The sequence below is a fragment of the Labrus mixtus genome, chromosome 15 (genome assembly GCF_963584025.1).
Source record: "Labrus mixtus chromosome 15, fLabMix1.1, whole genome shotgun sequence".
NCBI lineage: Eukaryota > Metazoa > Chordata > Actinopteri > Labriformes > Labridae > Labrus > Labrus mixtus.
The window spans coordinates 7,859,210-7,879,358 of NC_083626.1; the positions used below are offsets into that span (position 1 = coordinate 7,859,210).

At 41.7% G+C, this 20,149-nt stretch overlaps 1 protein-coding gene and 1 long non-coding RNA gene across 4 annotated transcripts in view; one reads left to right on the forward strand and one right to left on the reverse strand.

Annotated features, from left to right (window-relative positions):
• The window catches only part of LOC132990305 (vitamin D3 receptor A), an 88,592-nt gene extending 77,873 nt beyond the window's left edge, over positions 1–10,719 (forward strand). For all 3 annotated transcript variants that reach the window (XM_061058481.1, XM_061058482.1, XM_061058480.1), the window contains one exon: positions 835–10,719. In XM_061058481.1, the coding sequence (XP_060914464.1) occupies positions 835–1,088 (254 nt within the window). In that variant the 3' untranslated portion in view covers positions 1,089–10,719. The remainder of the gene's footprint in view (positions 1–834) is intronic.
• LOC132990309 (uncharacterized) overlaps positions 10,303–20,149 on the reverse strand; it is a 163,099-nt gene continuing 153,252 nt past the window's right edge. Inside the window, exon 2 of the long non-coding RNA XR_009676041.1 lies at positions 10,303–10,522. This is a non-coding gene — a long non-coding RNA (uncharacterized LOC132990309). The remainder of the gene's footprint in view (positions 10,523–20,149) is intronic.

Genomic DNA, 20,149 nt, shown 5'->3' on the forward strand with positions numbered 1-20,149 from the left:
TTGAGTCAATTATGAAAGCTATTCAAAGGAAAACAATTCACACAAAGAGAAAAGAAGAAAACAAAAACATATAGGTAATATTTACTGTGCAAAGTTTGAAAATATGGTCATTGAAACTGGGGAAATATATAAGAATTGAAACCAGTTCTCCTGTAACCTCTCAAGCCATTTCCTCTTTTAATTGTTTCATACAACATGGAGATGTGCTGATGAAGTCACACACACAGATGCCTTAAAAAAAATCAAATTCTAAAGTAACAAGCTGATTTTTCTTTAACTGGAGTATCCGCTGAGGGTGAGGTACATTAACCATATCTGCTCTCACCTGCCTTCTCCCCACCATGTACCAAGTGACAGACTTACATGACAGCACCTTCACTAACTGTGGAAGATTCACACACACTTGTGCAACTTAAACATTAAAGGAAATCAACAAACTATTTTTTTAAAATCAATTAAGGACATGTCAGGAGGACAATAAAAACCCCATGAGAAATAGAAAGCAGTGGTGATTTACATTTATATATTGTGCATGAAATAACCATATTTAGAAAGTGTTTAGTGTAAGCAGTCAGTATAATAACATGGCTTGTGCTCTGTAAACTTAGTGCAAAGACCACAATTACAATCCACTTACTTTACTGTGGCATTGATTTAAAAGACATCAATCTGCTTTGACTGATGTTCTCTTTCTCCTCCCATTCATCCTCATCCTCCCCACCTCAACCTCTCCTTTGCTCCCCCCTCCACCCTGTGCACCCCCCTGATCCCCACCTCCTCTGCACACAATGGTTGCATTCCCTCCTCTGCATCGTCTCCCCTAACCAACGGCAGATCGTCCCGGCGTCCAGGACCACGGGCGCATCGAGCAGCTCCAGGACCACCTGTCTGAGACCCTTCAGGCCTACATCCGGGTCAACCATCCAGGCGGGCGCCTCCTCTACGCCAAAATGATCCAGAAGCTGGCCGACCTGCGCAGCCTGAACGAGGAGCACTCCAAGCAGTACCGCTCGCTCTCCTTCCAGCCCGAGCACAGCATGCAGCTCACCCCGCTGGTGCTGGAAGTGTTCGGCAGCGAGGTGTCATAGCAGAGGAGGAGAGGCGCACACACACAGGATGATTTAACAACCCAAACCGCCTTTTTCCCCCAGCCCTGATAAACCTGGACATGTGGGAGAACGAAGGATAATCACCTCTTCATAATCTGCTCATCCTCCTCCTCCTCCTGCTTCTCTTCCTCCTCCTCCTCCGCATCTCTGGACCTCAAGCAGCAGACACCTGGACCTCTGGATTAATGGATTTCAGACACCATGAAATGTTTCTGCAGTACTTGGATAACCGGATGATCTCTGACCTCTGGATTTGAAAACACAGTGCCGCATTAAATTTCATTACATCCAGATCCCTTCTACCGGAAACATAAAAAAAACCAACACCTTTATCATCACCACCTCGGAACCCTACCGCTGGACTCCTGCCTTTTTTCTGTTTTTTTTTACAGTGATGACAGCTCGACGGATGTGACTTCCACGTCCTTTAATACCATCAACCTCATAACATTGTTCCATGTTCACACCGTCGCGGTGACTGACAGGAATAGTCTCAGATTTACTTCTTTTAACCATGCTGCCACGCGTGAGGTACAGATATATTTCTAGCCATATTACTTCACCAGTGTTAGACAGCTATAAACATTTACAGATTTTTTAACAGCAAGGACATCCAAATATATATAAAAGATCTACTTAGCCAGCAAAGGAGCAAGCTTCAGAAAAGGCATGGAAATAAAACTTCAATTTACTTTGTTAAGATGGGAGTCTAGCAGGTGCGTTTTTATGCCCTGTGTTTCAGTGTTTTGTGCAAACCAAGAGAGGTTTCAGACAGTCAGCTGAAGCTTATGTTGGAGTGTTTTAGTGTAAAAAAAAAAAAAAGGAAGGGAAGGAAAAAGAGTAAAGGAGGTAGGATGGATGGAGAGGAAATGCTACGGTTTGAGTTCCCTGAGGGGAATTTCACAAAGCAAGAATGTATGTATAATGCTATATAAATATAAATGATACGTATAAGCTGATATATATATATATAAATATATATATAAATATATATATTTAAGAGAGTGTTTGCTTCTGAGAAAGCAAAACAGTTCTGAGTGTTGTATAATGTAAAAGATATGAAGGCGCCTCCTCAGCTGTGCGTGTGTGTGTGTCCTCTTTTAAACGACACACACACACACACACACACACACACACACACACACACACACACATTAGAGCGCACTGAGAAGCGTGCGAGGAGTCCTTCTAATTTTGGTGATGTGTGTACAGTTTATGAGAATATTGATGGACCACAAGGGGGTGTGTGTACAGGCTCTGGCGGAGGGTTCAGTGCAGGGAAGCACCTCTCTGTTGATGTTTTATAGTCGTGCGTGGACCTGTGAAGTTTGTAGACTGACATGCGCAAACACAACGTCACGTTTTAAGCCGATGGTAATTATCCAAAACGAAGCGTTTGTTTCGGCTGCTTAGATTTGCTGCTAAGACAGTTTAGAGCTCGATAGTTGGACAGAAGCCAACTACCCGGCTGTTGCCTCAGGGAAAAAGTTTGTCTGGTGTAGTGTACTTGGTGTTTATGGTGTGTGTGGCGTAAGCTTACAATCAGAAGACAGAGATTGTTTTTGAAGCTCTATATAGGCATCACTGTGATTTCTAATCAATACAAAATAACAGCATACGTAAGCTAACGGTGGAACCTTTTTTCAAATGATTACTAAAGATTTTCATTCCTGAGCTTATCTGTTTGTATTTAACTCATTTTAAGAAACAGGTTGCATGAGCATATTTGGACGTTATCGTTAAATTTAAAAGTCCCCCATTAAATGCTTTAGAGAACAGACATTTACATTTTATTATCATCATAAGCTTCGTTTCGTTTCAGGTCAAAGAAACTATTCTACAGATGGTAGCGCTGTACAGTAGTGAACAGTATATAGGAGCATCTAGTGTTGGTCGAATGAAATCCTTCTGATGCTCTAAACGGAGAGTTTGTAAACCGAGAAAGAAACTTTTTTTTATACTCAATATAAAAAAAAAATCAAGCCTCATACTTTATAGTCACATTTATATCATTTCAACACCAGCTACATAAGCGAGGTTTTTAGGATCTTACATTTCAACATCACTACATATCATATCACCTTTCTGTCGACACATTGCATGCTCACCCCCTCACGCAGGCCTGGATCGCCCCCTTGTGGACAAACTTTGTAAATACCACTTGCTACGTCTGTACATAGTTAGAGATTAATGTAGGCAAAATACGAGAATTCAGATGTTGACGGCAAGATGCTCTGGAGATACAGCACTATATGCAAATTAGGAGATGGACTCCTGTGTTTTATTCAACTATTACGGGACCTTAGGTGCAACTCCTGGTGAAACATCTGACTTGTTCTTGGGCGCCCAGTAGAAGACTGCTGGATTTGGGTTTGACCAGTTTGGCTTTTTTAAAAGCTGACGCTCAGTACATGAGACATTTGATCACAGATCAAGGCTAGGTCAGAATTGCCATTCATTCCTCCTGTGTCAATGTAGCTGCCCCACTTCCTTTTGGGGACTAAAGAAACAATCAATCAATCTTTAATTTAAGTATAGCACCCATTCATAACAAATGCTATCTTTACACTGCTTTACAAAAAGCAGTGAAGAAGTAGTCATTCCTCGAAATGCCCCCAACCACAAATCTGAAGAAAACTCAAAAAGAGGACTGACAGAAAAAGCAGCAGAATGCTTTTCAAACTGAGGAGGTGTAACATTGAACATGGCTTCTTCTGCAGGGAAGGTAGCCCCTATTTTTACAACTAATTATGTAAAATCATGCATGGTGTGTCCCTTCTCCAAGGTGAAGATTTAAACACCTAACTCTCCAGTTGCAGGCACCTAAAGACCCCTCAGAGGGGGGATGTAAGGATTGGGTTCAACACTGTTGTTGTCACTTTTTAAAGAGCCAGACTTGGTCACACTCTGTTATCGACGATGCTCGTCTTCACTCTTGCAATGATGAGACTCATGTGTTGTGATTGCAAAGGCTTTATGTGACTGAACATTCCCGGTGGTGGTCTCGTTGAGCGTTTCCAGCCAGCTGAGACCCCGTGCACGATCTAAACTAAAAAAAAACATCAGTCTGAGCATCAGTCTCTGCAGCAGGTTTTCTACAGGCACCCAACAGCTCAACCAGGAAGTGTCCTCTGTGTCCCTTTCAAGCTTATGGATGTACATCTTCTCTCTTTCTCTCTTTTTCTGAAGTCTATCGAAAAGCTTTTGACAATTATACAGTGTACCCATTATATCTTCATTTTGGTGATTTTATTTTATTTTTTCACTCAATTTTCTTTTTTTCTTTTCAAGATTGTCAATATTAATGCGTGTCAGAGTTTGCTGTCTAGCTAGCGCTTTGCTTTCTGCGCTGGAACGTCGTTTAAAATGAAGCAGAGACGAGCGCGGTGGACTCCTGGAGCCTTTTCCAAACGCAAATGATCGAGATCCCCTTCCCCCTTTTTTATGGACTGAATACAGAACAGCCCCCTTTTTAACCAATGGCGTGGCTTCCCTCTTTGTTCAGACAAGGAAGCTCAGTGGCAACCAATCACCTTCCTGTTTGTTAAGGGAGGAAAACACCTGGAGTTGTAATCTGAGGGGAAGGGGAAACGGCGGAGCTGAATCTCTTCATTTTCAATGGAAAGGCGGTCATCAGCTCTGTAAAAGTAAAGAAAAAAAACCGCTACATCTGCTTTTCCAGAAGCAGGATGTACCAACACAATCAAGTGATCGTGAACTAACACTGCCTCACATGACTGACACGGGATTCAGCCAGTGGCATCCGCGACAGCATGGGCGTGCCTCTACATTCATCACTCAACCATCTAACCGCCTCCTTTTCTGCAATAGCCAACTACAGCAGGATTACTCTTCATAGCTTTAACTCAGCAGCCATTCAGGCTCTGCTTCTTTGGAAGGAAAAAAGAAACTCAAGAAAACAACAACAACAACTCACCAAGGGCTGATAGTAAGAGTCGCAGATTTAGCTGCTTCAGAATGGGATGTGTCACTTTACTGTGAAATGGACAATGCAGGAATAGCTCCTTTTTTTTTTTTTTTTGCCCCCCAGGATGAAAAAGAAAAAGTTTTGGATTGGACCTCAAGAAGACTGTGTAGATCTGTATAGAGAATTCTTAGGAGAAAATGTATTTTTAAAAAGAAGATTTGCCACATGGGGACGTAGTGACGGTCTGTACAGGGCGGTGTGTGCAGTGACTGACGATGACATGTCGCCTCCTAAACCCAAAGTGTGACATTTACCTTTCTCACAACTCGGTGTCTTGCATTGCAGCTCATGGAACTTTTTTTTTTTTTTTTGGTTGTTGTTGTTGTTACACAATCATCATTTTGTTTTAGGAATAGTTTTTGAACTACATAAAAAAAAGGAGACTTTTTTACATTTAACTACAACTTCTACATTATCTGTTTGAAAAGGAATGCAGGACAGAGGGGGGACGACGGAGAGGCTGTGCCGCTCTTTTTTTTTTTTTAACGGTTCTGAGGAGTTCCCTCCAGATTAAAAAAGGCCATGTTTCTTTCCTTTCACATTGGGAATAAACGTGGCTTCACGATAGATCTGGCCTCACAAACTTACAGTAGGTGTGTGAGTTTTGTGAGAGGGTTCATTAGCGATCAATTGAACCGAAACAAGGCGGCTGTCTCTCCCCTCTCTCCCCCCTCGTCCCCTCAACCCAGGTCAGCAGCTCCACCTCAGTAGCCTTACTTACAAAACCTCACTCAGCTGGAAACATTTAACAGATACCTCAGTAATCATTTACAGGATGACTTGTTTTACAATAGCCTTTAAGGGAACCAAACATAAACCCACAACATACACAGAAAAACGACTTCCATCTCCTCAGCGACCTCCGCAGTGTTCTCTGTCTTTACCACAGTAAACTAGATGCCAGTTTTTTAGAAAGAAAGAGGAAGGTTGTCGGTTAGAATCCTCTGAGTCCTGAGTGGATCCCAATGGTTCTCGATGTTTCTAACTCTCACTCTGTGTGTCGTTCTGCTCTACTCACCTCGACCCTCATCGCTGCCTCATTCTGTGTGTTTTCTGTCTGTGTTGTCTCTGCGAACAGACGACGTGCCGCCAAGCTTCGGCTCTGCGTTTTTAACCCAACATACTACCTCTCCCTTCCGCACATATATACTGTGTGTGTGTGTGTGTGTGTGTGTGTGTGTGTGTGTGCGTGTGTGTGTGTGTGTGTGTGTAAAAACACACATGTTTAGTTGCAGCATGATTGTGTTTACGATTTTAACACTTACTTAGGAAGGTTTTTGTTTATATGTACAGTCTTTTCCTTTTTAACGATTTTCAAATGCTGGATGATCTTCTTTTTTTTTTTTTTTAAACCTCAAATCTTAGTAAAAGTCAGTAAAAAGAGAGAAAGGCCTCGTCAGTATCATGTCACCACTCAGGTGTGTAAATGCATGAAGCTACATTCACATAACTTTTATGACAACACAAAGTTCTTGAAGTGGGTAGGTGACACATTTCTAAATGTTTTAAAACATTTGTGGGAACACAGACCCCCTAAAGAAGCTTCAGAGTTAAGGTAGCTTTGCTCACCTGGCTCGAGCATACAGGAAAGGGAGACGCAGTAAAAAGAAAGACAGGTTTGGGTAGTTTGCTTACAGATGCAGTGTTTGCTCTTTGTTTGTTTCTCAAAACCAAGTGTATTCACCTGGTTCAGATTCAACAGTGAGTGAAACAAACAACTTCAAAATAAGCCGAGAGGGACAGGGGACTTAATGTGAACTACGGTTGAATAAGAAATTGATCCCACTCTCATGTCTGACCATTAAAAAAGTATCTAATGGTGCGAGAATGTTAGCGGAGCGAGAGCAGCAACTTCAGGAAAAAAGCTCAACTGACTGTTCAACAAATAATGAATTAAAAGCACTTCTTGTTGGTTTAAAAAAAACATTTTACTTGTTATGAAGTGAGTTCTGTAGAGTAGATTGTGTTAACTACACAATCGTCCAGGCTAGCTGTTTTATGCTAAGCTAAGCTAACCTACTCTCTGAATTTAGCTGCATAATAAACACGGAGGCATGAAAGTGATAAAGTGACATTTTGCTCCTCAGAGGAACAGTCAGCGGTTGTGGAATAAGCTATTTAAAGAGAATAATGACACTAAACTAACGTGAGACGATGCTGAATCTTAACCAGAGCAGGTTAGGGAATATAGAAATATTTTAATATAAGAAAATTGAAGGAGATGTTCAAGTTCATCGAGCACATTTTTGTCAGAAAATACTAAAAGAAAATAAAAAAAGAGAAGATAATGTTCTGGTTTCAGTCTGTTATATGAATGTAGCATGAACCTGCAGCGTGCACACTTCAGAGGCAAACAGTGTTACAAAGTCGTTTGGACTCCGGCGGAACAGGAGGCTCCTCCTTAAGATCGGGAACACCTTTAAATTATTTTTGATACTACTAAACTTACAGCTGTTTTGACGATGTCATCAGCTTTGACCAGAAGACGACTTGACTCGGTGACTCGGTTATACTTCTGGAGGTCAGGGTGCTCGATGGTGATGCACCGTCACAGTCATCTTAATCAGACCAGAGCGACCATTTTCAGATTAACTCGCCCGCTCAGCGACAAAGAGTTAGAAAGAGTTAGAGAGAAAAATACCGACTTAGATAATAAGGATGTTTGTTCGACTCTGATACTACGCAGTATGTGTGGCCCCCTCAGTCTGCTTCGTTTGTCTCTGACTCTAGCTTTTCCTCAAACCTCTGAAAAGGCTTTCTAACATTGGGATCCCATTTTTAGATAGTCTAGAGATACAAGTAGTGTTTTTTTCTGCTCCACAGCTTGCTGAGTCTCTCACACACACACACACACACACCTGCTCCAGCTCAACCGCGGCACTCGGCCTTCTTCACTCTGCTTCCGAGTCCTTCATCGGTCCGCTGCTTTCACTCTGCTTTCATGAAAACCAGGCCTTTTAAAAGACATGCTGTGAATGACACGACAAGCCTTTGGTGATCACTTTTTGTATCGTATGGACTAATGAATCACATTTCAGCTCACAGCATGTGCAAGTTCACTCTCTGCTCAGTTTGTATTGCAATCAGCTGAAGATGATGACGACGATGATGATGGAAAGCTTTGAGCCGTTATGGAAATAGAAAAGTTTCATTTCATAAGTGTGACATGTTTTATTACCTTTTGGATAGAAAAAAAAAGTGACTTAATTTGTCAGAATGAAACTCGTTTGTCTGATGAATTAAAAAAAAAGAAGTTTATTGGACTTAAGTGAAGTGATTCCTGAAATATGAAATGAGAATAATCTGGCTAACCTGAATAACCACATCCAAAACATCAAATGTTAGTCTGTCCTCAGGAATTGTCGAGTTATTTTAACACCTTCATAGAGGAAGGTCCGAGCAGTTTGTGGATTGTTGAAGTAGATCTCTTCAGCTGTCAGCCGTGATGAAGGCTGTCTTTAACGTTGTTTAATCCTTAGTGGCAAACGTGAAAGTATTCCAATAAAATATTGATTTTGATTTGGTTGCTTACAAAGCCAGAAAATAATGAAGACAACAGTTAATCAGTTATTCTTCCTTTAAGAACATGGGGGGGTTGGTGGTCTACCTTTTCTCTGGTCGGTTTGTTATTGTAATCGTGCTCCGTTCTGATTTATGGAGCGTTTGTTTGACAGACTCTAACACTACTCTACTCTAACACTGAACAAATGAACTGACTGAATCAAAGGTAGACAACCAACCCCTGTAATAGACCTGGTCAAATGATTATTCCTCTCTATGATATCTGGTGCCCTTCATTTTGAGGAGAACGATGTGATGTCTGTTTCTTGTTAAAGAGACATCAAAATGTTTTTCTCCCTGTGAGGATCTTTTCCGTGATATTAAGTCAACCTCTCCGGAGTAGTATCATGTTTTGAGATGACAGCTGTGTCGCTGCTGCCAGTGCCGCAGATCTACTGCAACAACTCCAAACCAATCCCAAAGTACAAGTTTAATAAGAAAAAGAAACATGTTGACATAGAGCTCGTGTTCAGAATGATTTCCTCCTCAAAGGTCAAATGTCTGGACCCTTAGGAGAGCGGGTAGACAGGAAGAGGGCTTTTCTACTGTCCTGACGGGTGATTGGCCGTCATTCAGGATTGTTGTTCATCTGTTGCTCTGATTGCATTTCTCTGCTACCTCTTTAAATATGCGCTTGCTCACACACACACACACACACACACACACACACACACACACACACACACACACACACACACACACACACACACACACGCGCGCGCACTGCAGAAAGACTGCGCTCACAAGCGAACACACAGACTGACAAAAAGACCAACACTGAACACTAAACACACACTCAGAAGGACAAACACACACATGTGACGCACACCTGTGTGCACTTCTCTCTCTCTCTCTCTCTCTCTCCCTCACCAGCAGTTTTTTGCCAATGATGCACTTGTTGTTTTGTCTCTATGCTCTGCAAAACATGTGACGTCTCAAAATGATTTGTTGTCATCATCTGTGTTTGTCTTCTTCTCTTTTTTTTTTAAATAAAAACTCTAATCTCTGTAGTCGCACTTTGGGCTAGCCGGGTGGTTAGAAAATAAAACCATGAATTCATCCAGTACAGAAAGAAAGTTTAATGTCTTTTTAAATAAATAAATAAAAAACCAACATAAATGCACATATTGCTCAGCTCAGTTGTAACCTTGGTGTGCCTAGAACCCACAGCCTTATTTTGGGACAATATCAGGGGTTTTAAAAGCAGAGTGCAGGACAACTTGTCTTTGTACTTCTGATGTTAAGACAGTTTCATTCAGTTCCAGTAGCTGTTCTGTTTCCCTCTCTTCACATCCACACTTCTCAAATTTTTCGTTTCGGTTTTTACGAGTTAGGGGTAGCTTGCTCACGGGAGGTTGCCACGTTGTCGGTCGTTCTTTAATTCCATTCAGCACTTTTATTATTTTTTTCTTGATGATTTCAGTGAACGTTTGTTCATATTGTAAGCTCTCCTGCTTCTAAAAACAGCATCTGGTGTAAAACCCCGTACTGTGCTGATGTACAGAATCTTAAACAACTTATTGATTTTGTTTAATTTGACTTGATTGAACTTTGTTGTTGTTTTTTAAGAATGACCAGCAGGCGGCGACCTCCCATAGCAGGAAGTGTTGTCATCATTAAGAGGACAAAATAAAAAAACAAACTAAAAGTTGTAGTTGTGTCCCAAGATAAGAACCTTTCCCCGTCACCCATGCACACCACCATGCAGTATATCTCACCCGACCTCAGTGCTTCTAGCAGAAACTTGTCTTTTCAACATATACAGTTGCCATGGCAGCGCTGTTGATGGCACCGTCAGCAGCCTTATTATAAACAAAACAAATAGTGTTATACAAACAGAATCTTAACCCATGTCTCTCTCTCGCTCTCTCTCTCTCTCTTTGTGAACAGAATCACCACCTGTTTATTTTTTTGTGTTGCTCTTTTTCTTTTTTTTTTGCTCTTGTCTTTGAAGTTGATTCATTGTACTTTGATTACATGCATTGTATGTAGTAAAAAAAACTGATAATGTTTTGGGGAAATCACAAATAAAACAGCTGTACATAATGATGCAAAACATCAGCCATGTTTTCCTGTTTGTTTTGTTTGAAGGTTACAAACTCTTGGATTTCAGAGAGTTCACTCTTATTGTAGCCCATTCCCTGAAAATGTTTAAGGACTGCCCCTGAAATCCTCCTCATCTGGTTGTTCACACATGCACCTCACAGCGGGAGAGAATCCCTGCAGGACTGGGGGCGGGGGACTCATGAGGCAAGACATGATAGCCGCTTTCAAATATACACTCCAGAAAATATTGAGATAATTTCAGGAGGACTACTCCAGATATTCTCCTGACCTTGCTTCACATATGCTCCTCACAGCGGGAGAGTGATATGTTTAATCTGTTAAAAAAAGCATTCTGGGTAAAGTCATTCTGTTTTGACACTATAATGAGAATATTTGCCTTTCTATCAATGCTGTGTGTAGTTCAACCAGATTACAATATCAACATAAGAGCAGAGAAGAACATAAATGAGAACAGAAAACATAATGCAGCCGTTCGTCACCCTGTCCCACTCTCTCAAGGTGAATTCCCCACATAAAATCCTGCTGATCCAAACTCTGCAGGAGAAACTCCGGAAAAAGTCAGCGTGAAATAATTCGGCTGTTTGCGTTCACACAGGCAGCTCATCTGAAAAAATCTGGAGTTTTGTGTGAACGTGCTTTGTGTCTTCTCAAGCATGCTTTTATGTTCTTATACCATCTTAAAAGAAAGGAGATGTGTTGTGATCACAGCACTGAATACAAAAGAAAACTTTCAGGATATACACATTGTATGTTCAGATATTAAATTGTTGTGTTTCTATTCTTTTGCTCCACAGCTGAATTTTTCCTAATTTTCTAACATTTGTAAAGCCTTTAAAATGAAAAAAAGAGTGCCTGGAGAAAAGCACAAATATAAACACAATGAATGAAGCTCAGCAGCATAGACCTTCAGGCTTTCTTTTTCTTTTCAAAGAGTTTGAGCTTTAGTATCTGGACATGTTAACAGACATGGGTTTGGTCAGTAGAGGGCGCTAAAATGCTGTTGAAGATAGGACAGTGTGTGTCGGTGTGTGAGTTTGCATGTAAACACAAATCATTTAAATACTATTTCACAGCATTTTTCATTTCCCATTTCAAGTCAAACGTTCAGTTTCAAGTGAATTCTTACTTTTACTGATAGTCTGAGTAATGACATATTTTGAGACCATCTTTAATTATTTGTATTTATTTTTTTATACTCGGGTACCTAAACAGGATGTGGATCTTAAAAAAGAACTAAACACAGATCTCACATCAGGAAGTATGTGTGGTGATAAAATCTCCAAAAACAGTCAAAGCTGTTTAATCTGTTTATGGTCACCTGCACTCTGTCCATTCATCACCTGAGTGAAGTGTTCGACTGGACTTGAACATGGTGCACATTCACGTCTTTGGTCAAAAGAGGGCGCTAAGATCGTGCAGTGACGACCAGCTGATGGACTCAAAGAAAATAATTTGTCAGTATGAATGAGAAGACACACAAAAAGAACTCTCTTCCCCTCTTTCCCTGAGTTAGAGTTTGATGGATGCTTTAGAGGAACAAAGAGGATTCTGGGAAGGATTAAACTGCGTATAACTTGGGTAAACATCCAGATCCATTTGGGAAATTATCATTCATCAGCTCTTTCTGTCTTTGTGGTCCGCAGAACTCATTTGGGAAGATTTCTTCATTGTTTTGTGAAAAGCGTTTGAGACTGAACGGCTAAAAGGATTTTGATGTTTTAAGTTCCTCTCTCCTGAAATGTAAAATCCACACATTCAAAGTCCCATTAGTGCAAACTTCATCAGTAGAGATTCTCCATACATATGTACCGATACCGAAACTGGATCCAATATTTCTTTAACCATAATGAACACTGTTTTAAATGTTGTTATCATGTATAAGGCTCCACAAAGCTGTAGTTAACCCTGCATTACATTTCTTGTTCTAAAAGCAAAATGACAATAATGATTGATGATGGAGATGATTTGTAGGCACTTCCTAAGGTTCAGTCTGAACGTCTTCAAAGTGAGACTGTGCGAGCTGAGAATGTTTAAAGAGCCCAACCATCTTTCTTGATCTGCGCCAACAGTCCGATATCCAATATGTAAATTACGTCAATATCAGACCCAATATCGATATTAGATCGAATCCGTCCCATCTCTATTTATCAGACTTTAGACAGCAGACAAAGGGACAGTCCTTTAAAGGCTACAATATTCATCTTTCTGGGCGCCTGTAGCTTAGTGGTTATTGTGCACGCCCCATCTACAGAGGGGTTTGGACCTCCAGGTGGATGGTCCAAGTTCAGGTCTGAACTGTGTCTCCTTTCCTTCTTGTAGTTTAACACTCTCTCTCTCTCTCGCCCCGATTTCTGAGTCCATCCACTCCTATCTCTAAAATAACATTTGTTTTCCATCTGTTTGTTTTCTCCTCTCCTTTTTTTCTAACGATGAGACGGCAGCTGAGACGGTCTGTTTGAAAAGATGAACAGGACCAGACAAATGGGGCTTGACAAGAGCTGAGAAGCTTAGAGGGAACGTTTGATATATATACAAATATATATAAACACTTTCCTCGTCCGCTCGTGTTTTCACAAACCTCACCCCGGCACTCGGCCTGTCAGTGATGGGAGTCATGCAAACAACATTAAGACAATTTCCTCCATGTGACACCTCGCATGCTCGATCTGTGGACTTCTTGGAAAAGACAAGACAAACAAGAAAAAGACGTAACAGAGAGACAAGGAGGGAGGTCATTAGTTGCCTGAGGAGTTATTTAAAAAAGTATATTTTTTCTATTCCTGCCTGGACGCCTTAAAGGTCGACCACTTTGTGACAACTCGGTTTAGAGAGTGTTTTCCTTTGTTTGTGTGAGTGACACAGCTCCTCATGCTCGGATGACTCTGCTCTCAGGCTCGACATAAACTACACCCAGGCTGCCATCAACACTTCCACTATACTGCTCACATTGTGGTTTCTATATAATAACCGTGTCCCTCATGTGAAGTCCTCCTCTGACCGCCAAACAGATCCTAAAGGCTCACTCTGCTCCGTGCTGCTGATTGACTCTCACAGCTCATATGTGAGGAGAGTTAAAGTGCACGGATGAGAAAGGCGTCTGTCACATTCCTGTGTAATTACTGCACACAGCTGTGTCGGGAAACATCGCTGACAACGATGTTACAGCATGTCGTAAGACTGCAACAAATCAGGACTCTCAGTTTGGAGAACTGGAAATGAAGTTTACGCCCCTGGAAATGTTTTTTTTAAGAGACGCTTGAGATACATTCATGTTTCCTTCAACCAATTACTGAAGAGGTCACACTCTATAAGAAACCCAGCCTCGTTTTTAAATGTCAGAACCAACGGGTTTGGGAAAAGGCCATTTCTAAAGGATCTTTAAATTTCCTTCAGTATTGAAAAGCCTCTTTAATCTTCGAGAAATATCCCCTGATTCCCAAAACATCACTTCATTTATCTGATAACAGAAAACGCTGAATATTCAAGCCAACTATGATGTTTCTACAAGTCAAAGTCAGGATTTTATTGCAATATAAGTTTTCTTCGATTAAAGTGCATGTTTATATATGATGGCCAAGAAGGACGCTCAACCTGCAACGGCTCAATTTACATTCAAAAAATGAGCTGAAAATTCAGAAACAATGCAATGATGGAAACCCGCTGCCAGTGAAAGCATCTCTCTGTGAGGTCTAACTGTTCTGTGTCTAGTCTTTCTTTCCATCTCTTGTCAATAACGAAGCTGTTACACTGGAGTCAGGAGCCTTTCTGTTCTGATCGATGGATCTGCAGTGTTTCACGTTTCGCTGTATTCTCTGTGTTTTAGTCTTTGTTGACTTTCCATCATTTACTCATTTCATTTAATGTTTTTGTAGTTGTTTAAGCATGTTGCCTATTTCCATTCTTGGCTTTGCTTTGGACTTTTTTTTGTATGTTTTTTATTACATTGCTTCTGAATTTGCAGCTTGTTTCTTCCAGTGTAAATCATTCTGCTGTTGCAGGCGAGTTGCCCCTTGTCAGCCACCGGACAGTACATACATACAAGTAGGAAGTAAGTGAAGGAGAGAGACTTCTGTAGCTGCTAAACTTTAGAAAAAAGGGTTTTTAAATGAAAACTGGAGATCTGCTGTTCACACGGACACACAGAGGGACTAATGTGTAATCTGCAATCAAGTCCAAGTGCAAATCAAAAGAGTTTTACAAAATTTGGAGGAGGAAAAAAGTAAACATTTTTTAATTTTACATAAATATACACAACAAGCAAACCACACATGAGCCCACACAGAGAGACACAAGCACACACACACAAACAATAACCACTCAGCTATGAATCAATGAAGAAGAAAATGTTATCAATCTTATAAAAGTGTTCTTTGTCCGGGATCTTCTCAGAAAGGGAGCTCTTTTAAAAAAACACTCTGTCCTCCTCTGCAGTCTTTAAGTTTGAGTTTTCAGTGTCACTTAATAAGAAATAAATGCTGAACTTCTTCTATTCTATTTTCAGCTGTGGATTAAGCCACATTAGAATTGTTCAGGCCCCAGGTCAGTGTTTTTGTGAGATCATCCAACCCCAGAAGGGAGTCACCTCCAGTATTTCTTCCTTGTCTCATTTTCACATCACTGTTGTTTCCCAGCGGAGGAGGAGTGTTTGACTCAATAAGAGTCTTGTTCCTCCTGCCAAGAGTCCGACATCCACAGCTGTGCCGGCAGACAAATGGAGGAGCAGCTCAGTCTGTGATATTACATTTATATTTATGCCTCCTGTTTCTCACAGTTAATCAGGCTTAGACTCACTCAACCTGCTGTCTCCTCACAATAGATGTACCTCAGTGTAACGTTCAGAGACCACCCTACTGCAGAACTCTCATCCACTCCATGTTTAAAATCCCCTCACTTCAGTGTGTACTTTAGTAGCTTCACCCTCATGTCATAGTCGGCTATAAGAAGCTGTTTTAATTGCTATAATTGAGTTGCATGTTTAGGTGCAGCTGTGCTATAGTGGTACAGCGGATCGTCTGTTTGATCCCCTGATCCTGCAGCCTACATGCTGAAGTGTCCTTGGGCAGGGAGCTGAACCCAAGATTTCTCCAGAAGACATAGCCATCACTGTTTGATTATCTGTGACTGCACTTTGTAGCCGTCCCTGTCATCATTGTAGGAATATGTTTGTGGAAGGCCGACTGTGACGTGAGTTGTAGATGCCTTTGGCTTGTCATGAGACTATAAAATGTCTCTGTCAGTGTAGAAATTGTACCATTTTACAATGTTCCTTGAGGATGTGGAAGAAGGAGAGCAGCTGGCAGAGGCAGACATTGGAGTGCACAAATGCTCCCTTATTGGCTGTAATCATGATGCGTGGCTCACTGCAGGCCACACTTTTTGTTTTTCACTATTTTCAGGCCCATTTCTGTGCACAAACACAGATCATTTTTGGGGCAATTCCTGCCTGTATTGGATAGGACAGTTGAAGAGAAACCAGAAAACGTAGGAGCAGAGACTAGGGCATGAAAGGGGTCACATTCAAACCCACGGCTGCTGCGACGAGGACTATGGCCTCTGTACATGGGGGGTGTGCAACATAACCACTGTCTATCTATCTGGCGCCCAAACAGGGTTTATTTGCAAGTCCCTCAAACCAACAGCCACAGACTTTTATTTTCTTTGAAGATATCTGGCCAATGCAAGTGTCATAAATATATATTTTTTGCTCAATTTGAGTCACACCTGGGTTAATTCCCTGGCTCTTTACTGCTCCACTTCTGCACTTCACCGTCTAGTCGCTGACTTTGTAATTTAAAGCCAGGTTGGTTTGCACGAAGTATGTTATTCCTACTTCCTGAAAGTACGTCTGCTGCATCTTAAAGCAGAACTGTGAAGAGGAGCGGTAAAACAACGAGTCTTTGTCGCTGATCTTCTTTGTAGATTTGATCGATGGTTGAAGTGAAAACACTAAAAACTGAAGCTTCGACTTGTTAAGATTGATTTTAGTGTTGTGATAAAAAGTCATTTCAAAGTGGTCTCGCTCTCCTCTTTCTTTCTGCTGTACATGAACATAATGATAAGGTGGCTCTCTGTTGTGATGTTTCTATCATAGACCTTGTATAGGAAGTGGAAGTGACCACCATGACATCATCAAAAGGTTTTTGGACTAGCGTTTTATATGTTTGGTATTTTGGTCGTCAGAATCGTTTTGTTAAAGCCAGAAGAGAAGGTTTGAGGAACTAAACGGTATGTCCTCCACGTGCTTGCAAAAAAAAAGTCTGACCTCTGGACTACAGGTTGTATTCTGACCCAGTTTAGATTTTTTGTCATAAGGAGGGGGGAGGGGGGGGGGGGGGGGGGTGTTGTAACAGATGTAGAGATGGAGAAAGAAAACAAGATGGAAGGAAAATGGACAGAAGAAAGCTGACAGGGAGGACAAAAAAGAGGAGGATTGTACATAAAAAAAGAGAGATGGAGTGAGGAGGGTGGGGTCTTTAAAACAAGGAGGATCATGGGGTTACAGAGAGAGAGAGAGGGGACGAGCGAGGCTGCGGTTACACTGCTGACGCACATGTGAAACACGGAGGGGAGGGAGGGATGGAAAGGAATCTCTGGCAGGGATCACCAAACCTCGAGACGAGGTCAGAAAGCCACTGGCGACATGACGAACACACACACACACATACAGACACACACACACACACATTAGGGCAATAATAATAAGAGTAAATAGTAGTTTAATAGGTGATAATCATCGATGGGGTTATGATCGTGAAAACCAAGAGGAGAGGGGGATCTGAGTGGTGAACCCCAAACCTCTCGCTCTCTCTCTCTCTCGCTCTCACTCTCGCTCTTACACACACACACACACACACACACACACACACATACACACACACACACACTCAAACACATATACAAATACACACTTTTTCTCTTGAAACTATTTTTTCCCCAAAAGAGTAATGATGGTTTCTCTCCTGTCTTTCCTTCTGTCATCGTTCTTCCGTCCCTCTTCCTTTCTTTGTGTGTGTGTGTGTGTGTGTGTGTGTGTGTGTGTGTGTGTGTGTGTGTGTGTGTGTGTGTGTGTGTGTGTGTGTGTGTGTGTGTGTGTGTGTGTGTGTGTGTGTGTGTGTGTGTGTGTGTGTGTGTGTGTGTGTGTGTGTGTGTGTGCCTTCTGACCTGAGCCAGTGTGTTGACTGGTTTGTGTTTTGCTGTTTGTGTAGTTGTGCATGCTTTTCACTTGAAATGACTCACACACTGTTTTATGTTGTGTATGTTTTCTGATATGTCAAACATTATGTGTAACACAGGTGCAGCATCGTGTGTGTGTGTGTGTGTGTGTGTGTGTGTGTGTGTGTGTCTATGAATGCCTGCATGACTCTACAAGTGTTTTTGTTTTTGCACGGGTCTGTGAATAAATGCATCTGTGTGTGTGATTCGTGCAAGTTAGCTGGAAAGCCTCTTTGGTATGTATGTTGCATATATCTCTGTGTGAGTGTGTGCGTGTGGTTGCATGCGTATATGAACATGTGTGTGTGTGTGTGTATGTGTGTGTGTGTGTTTGCTCTGGCCAGTGGGAGCGTGGGAATGTGGTGAGGGATTTCTGTGGTATTTTTAATGTTTGTTATTAAATATTACCACAAGGGACCATGACCAAACCCCAGACACTCCTCCTCCTCCTCCTCCTCCTCCTCCTCCTCCTCCGCCTCCTCCTCCTCCTCCTCCGTCTCCTCAAATAACAATGGAACCAAAAGGACTCACCACTTGGTTTAAATAAATCTGACACTTTAGAAAAAGGCCAAGCAAACTCAGCGAGAACCGCGGCACGGCGGGGGTAAGAAGTCAAAATAACCGGCGTAACACAAGGAGGCGCACACAGCAGCAGGTGGAGACGTCGGAGAGGGAATAATAAAGAAAATGAGTTCAGTCACACAAGCTATAAGTAACGTTATATGTAGTTCTTTCTTTAAAACTTCAAAGGATACAAGATGAGATGAATATAAACTCACCACCTGCTGACTCTGACTATAAATCCAGCGCTTTTTTTCTTTCAGATTTCCCGAAAACCAGCCTTAAATTACCTGGAGTACCCTGAGAATAATCGGTAATCTATGCTTCATGTAGTTTTATATTTTATAAACTCTTATATATTAGATTCACAGAAATTCTTCAGAAAAACGTATACTGATGACTGAAGATACTTCTTTGCACATCCTGTCCCGTCTATCCAGCTTCCTGCCTCTCCACCCGACACCTGTTTCCACTCGTCAGCCTTTCAGCCAATCCAGAGGGAGAATTCAACAATTTACTCTGTTATTGTGAGACACAAATCTCACACACATCGGCCCAAAAGCCCAAACAGGGCCTTTATTCATGCATATACGTACAGATAAGGCGGGCTGCTGCACAGGGTTTGGCGCCCCGAGCAGTTGAGGATCCGGGTCTTAAAGACACCTCGGCAGCACCCAGGAAGGGAAGTTGCACCTCTCCAGTGACCAGACCTTTTTTTTTTTTTTTTTTTTTTTATCAACCCAAGTTCAGTCTAACAACTCACATTTGTATCGTTTAGAGTATTTATTGCAGCAGAACATTGTTTGTGTTTGGCGTCCAGGCTCCGACCTCATCACTCCTCAGAGTTTTAATTTACATGCAGACATTTGAGGAGTGATGGGATGGTATATTAAACCCCTCCCAGTCAGAGCCTACAGGTGGATGCTGGGGGGGTTGTTGTTGGTTGTGGTGGGGCTGAGCATTTCGATGGGCCCCAGGGCGCATCAAACCAGATTCCTAAATATTGTTGCATTTAAAAAATACAATTTAATAAAAGATCATTGAGTTAGTCTCAGAGGCTTTTCTCAGTACTTACTATGAGCAGTTTCTCCGAGCATCTTATATCGCTCAAGATGGGTTTGCAAGATAGATTTTTTTGAAGGCTGAGATGTGGCATGTGATTCTGAATGATATGCAGAAGGATGTGGCAAAGCTTTAACCGTTTGACGCCTTTGAAATAAGACCGTGCTGGTTTCCTGGAACCACTTCTACCTGTACCTTTAAACAAGTCGACTGTAAGCCTGGAATCTCCTCCTGTCTTCATGTCTCATTAATCTACACCAGCTCTGCCTGATGATGAACCTTCCTATCACATATTTCATCATGTGGGGTGTGAATCACAGAGGGAGTTACAGTAAGTTAAGATACCAGACATGATGGTGTGTTTGTTCACTTGTAGTCATAAAAGCAGAAACAGCAGTCGCAGCAGTTTGTACAGTGATAAGCAGAGTAAGCAGCGTAGTGTTTATCTGATCCTCCCCGATCTTCCTCGTCTCGAACATGTTTCTAAATGGGTTTGTTGAGTCACTCCAGCTGAGAGGATCATCATCTCGTTTTTATGTTTCATCGCCGAGTCACACAGAGGTCTTTAATTGGTTCCCAGAAGTTCAGC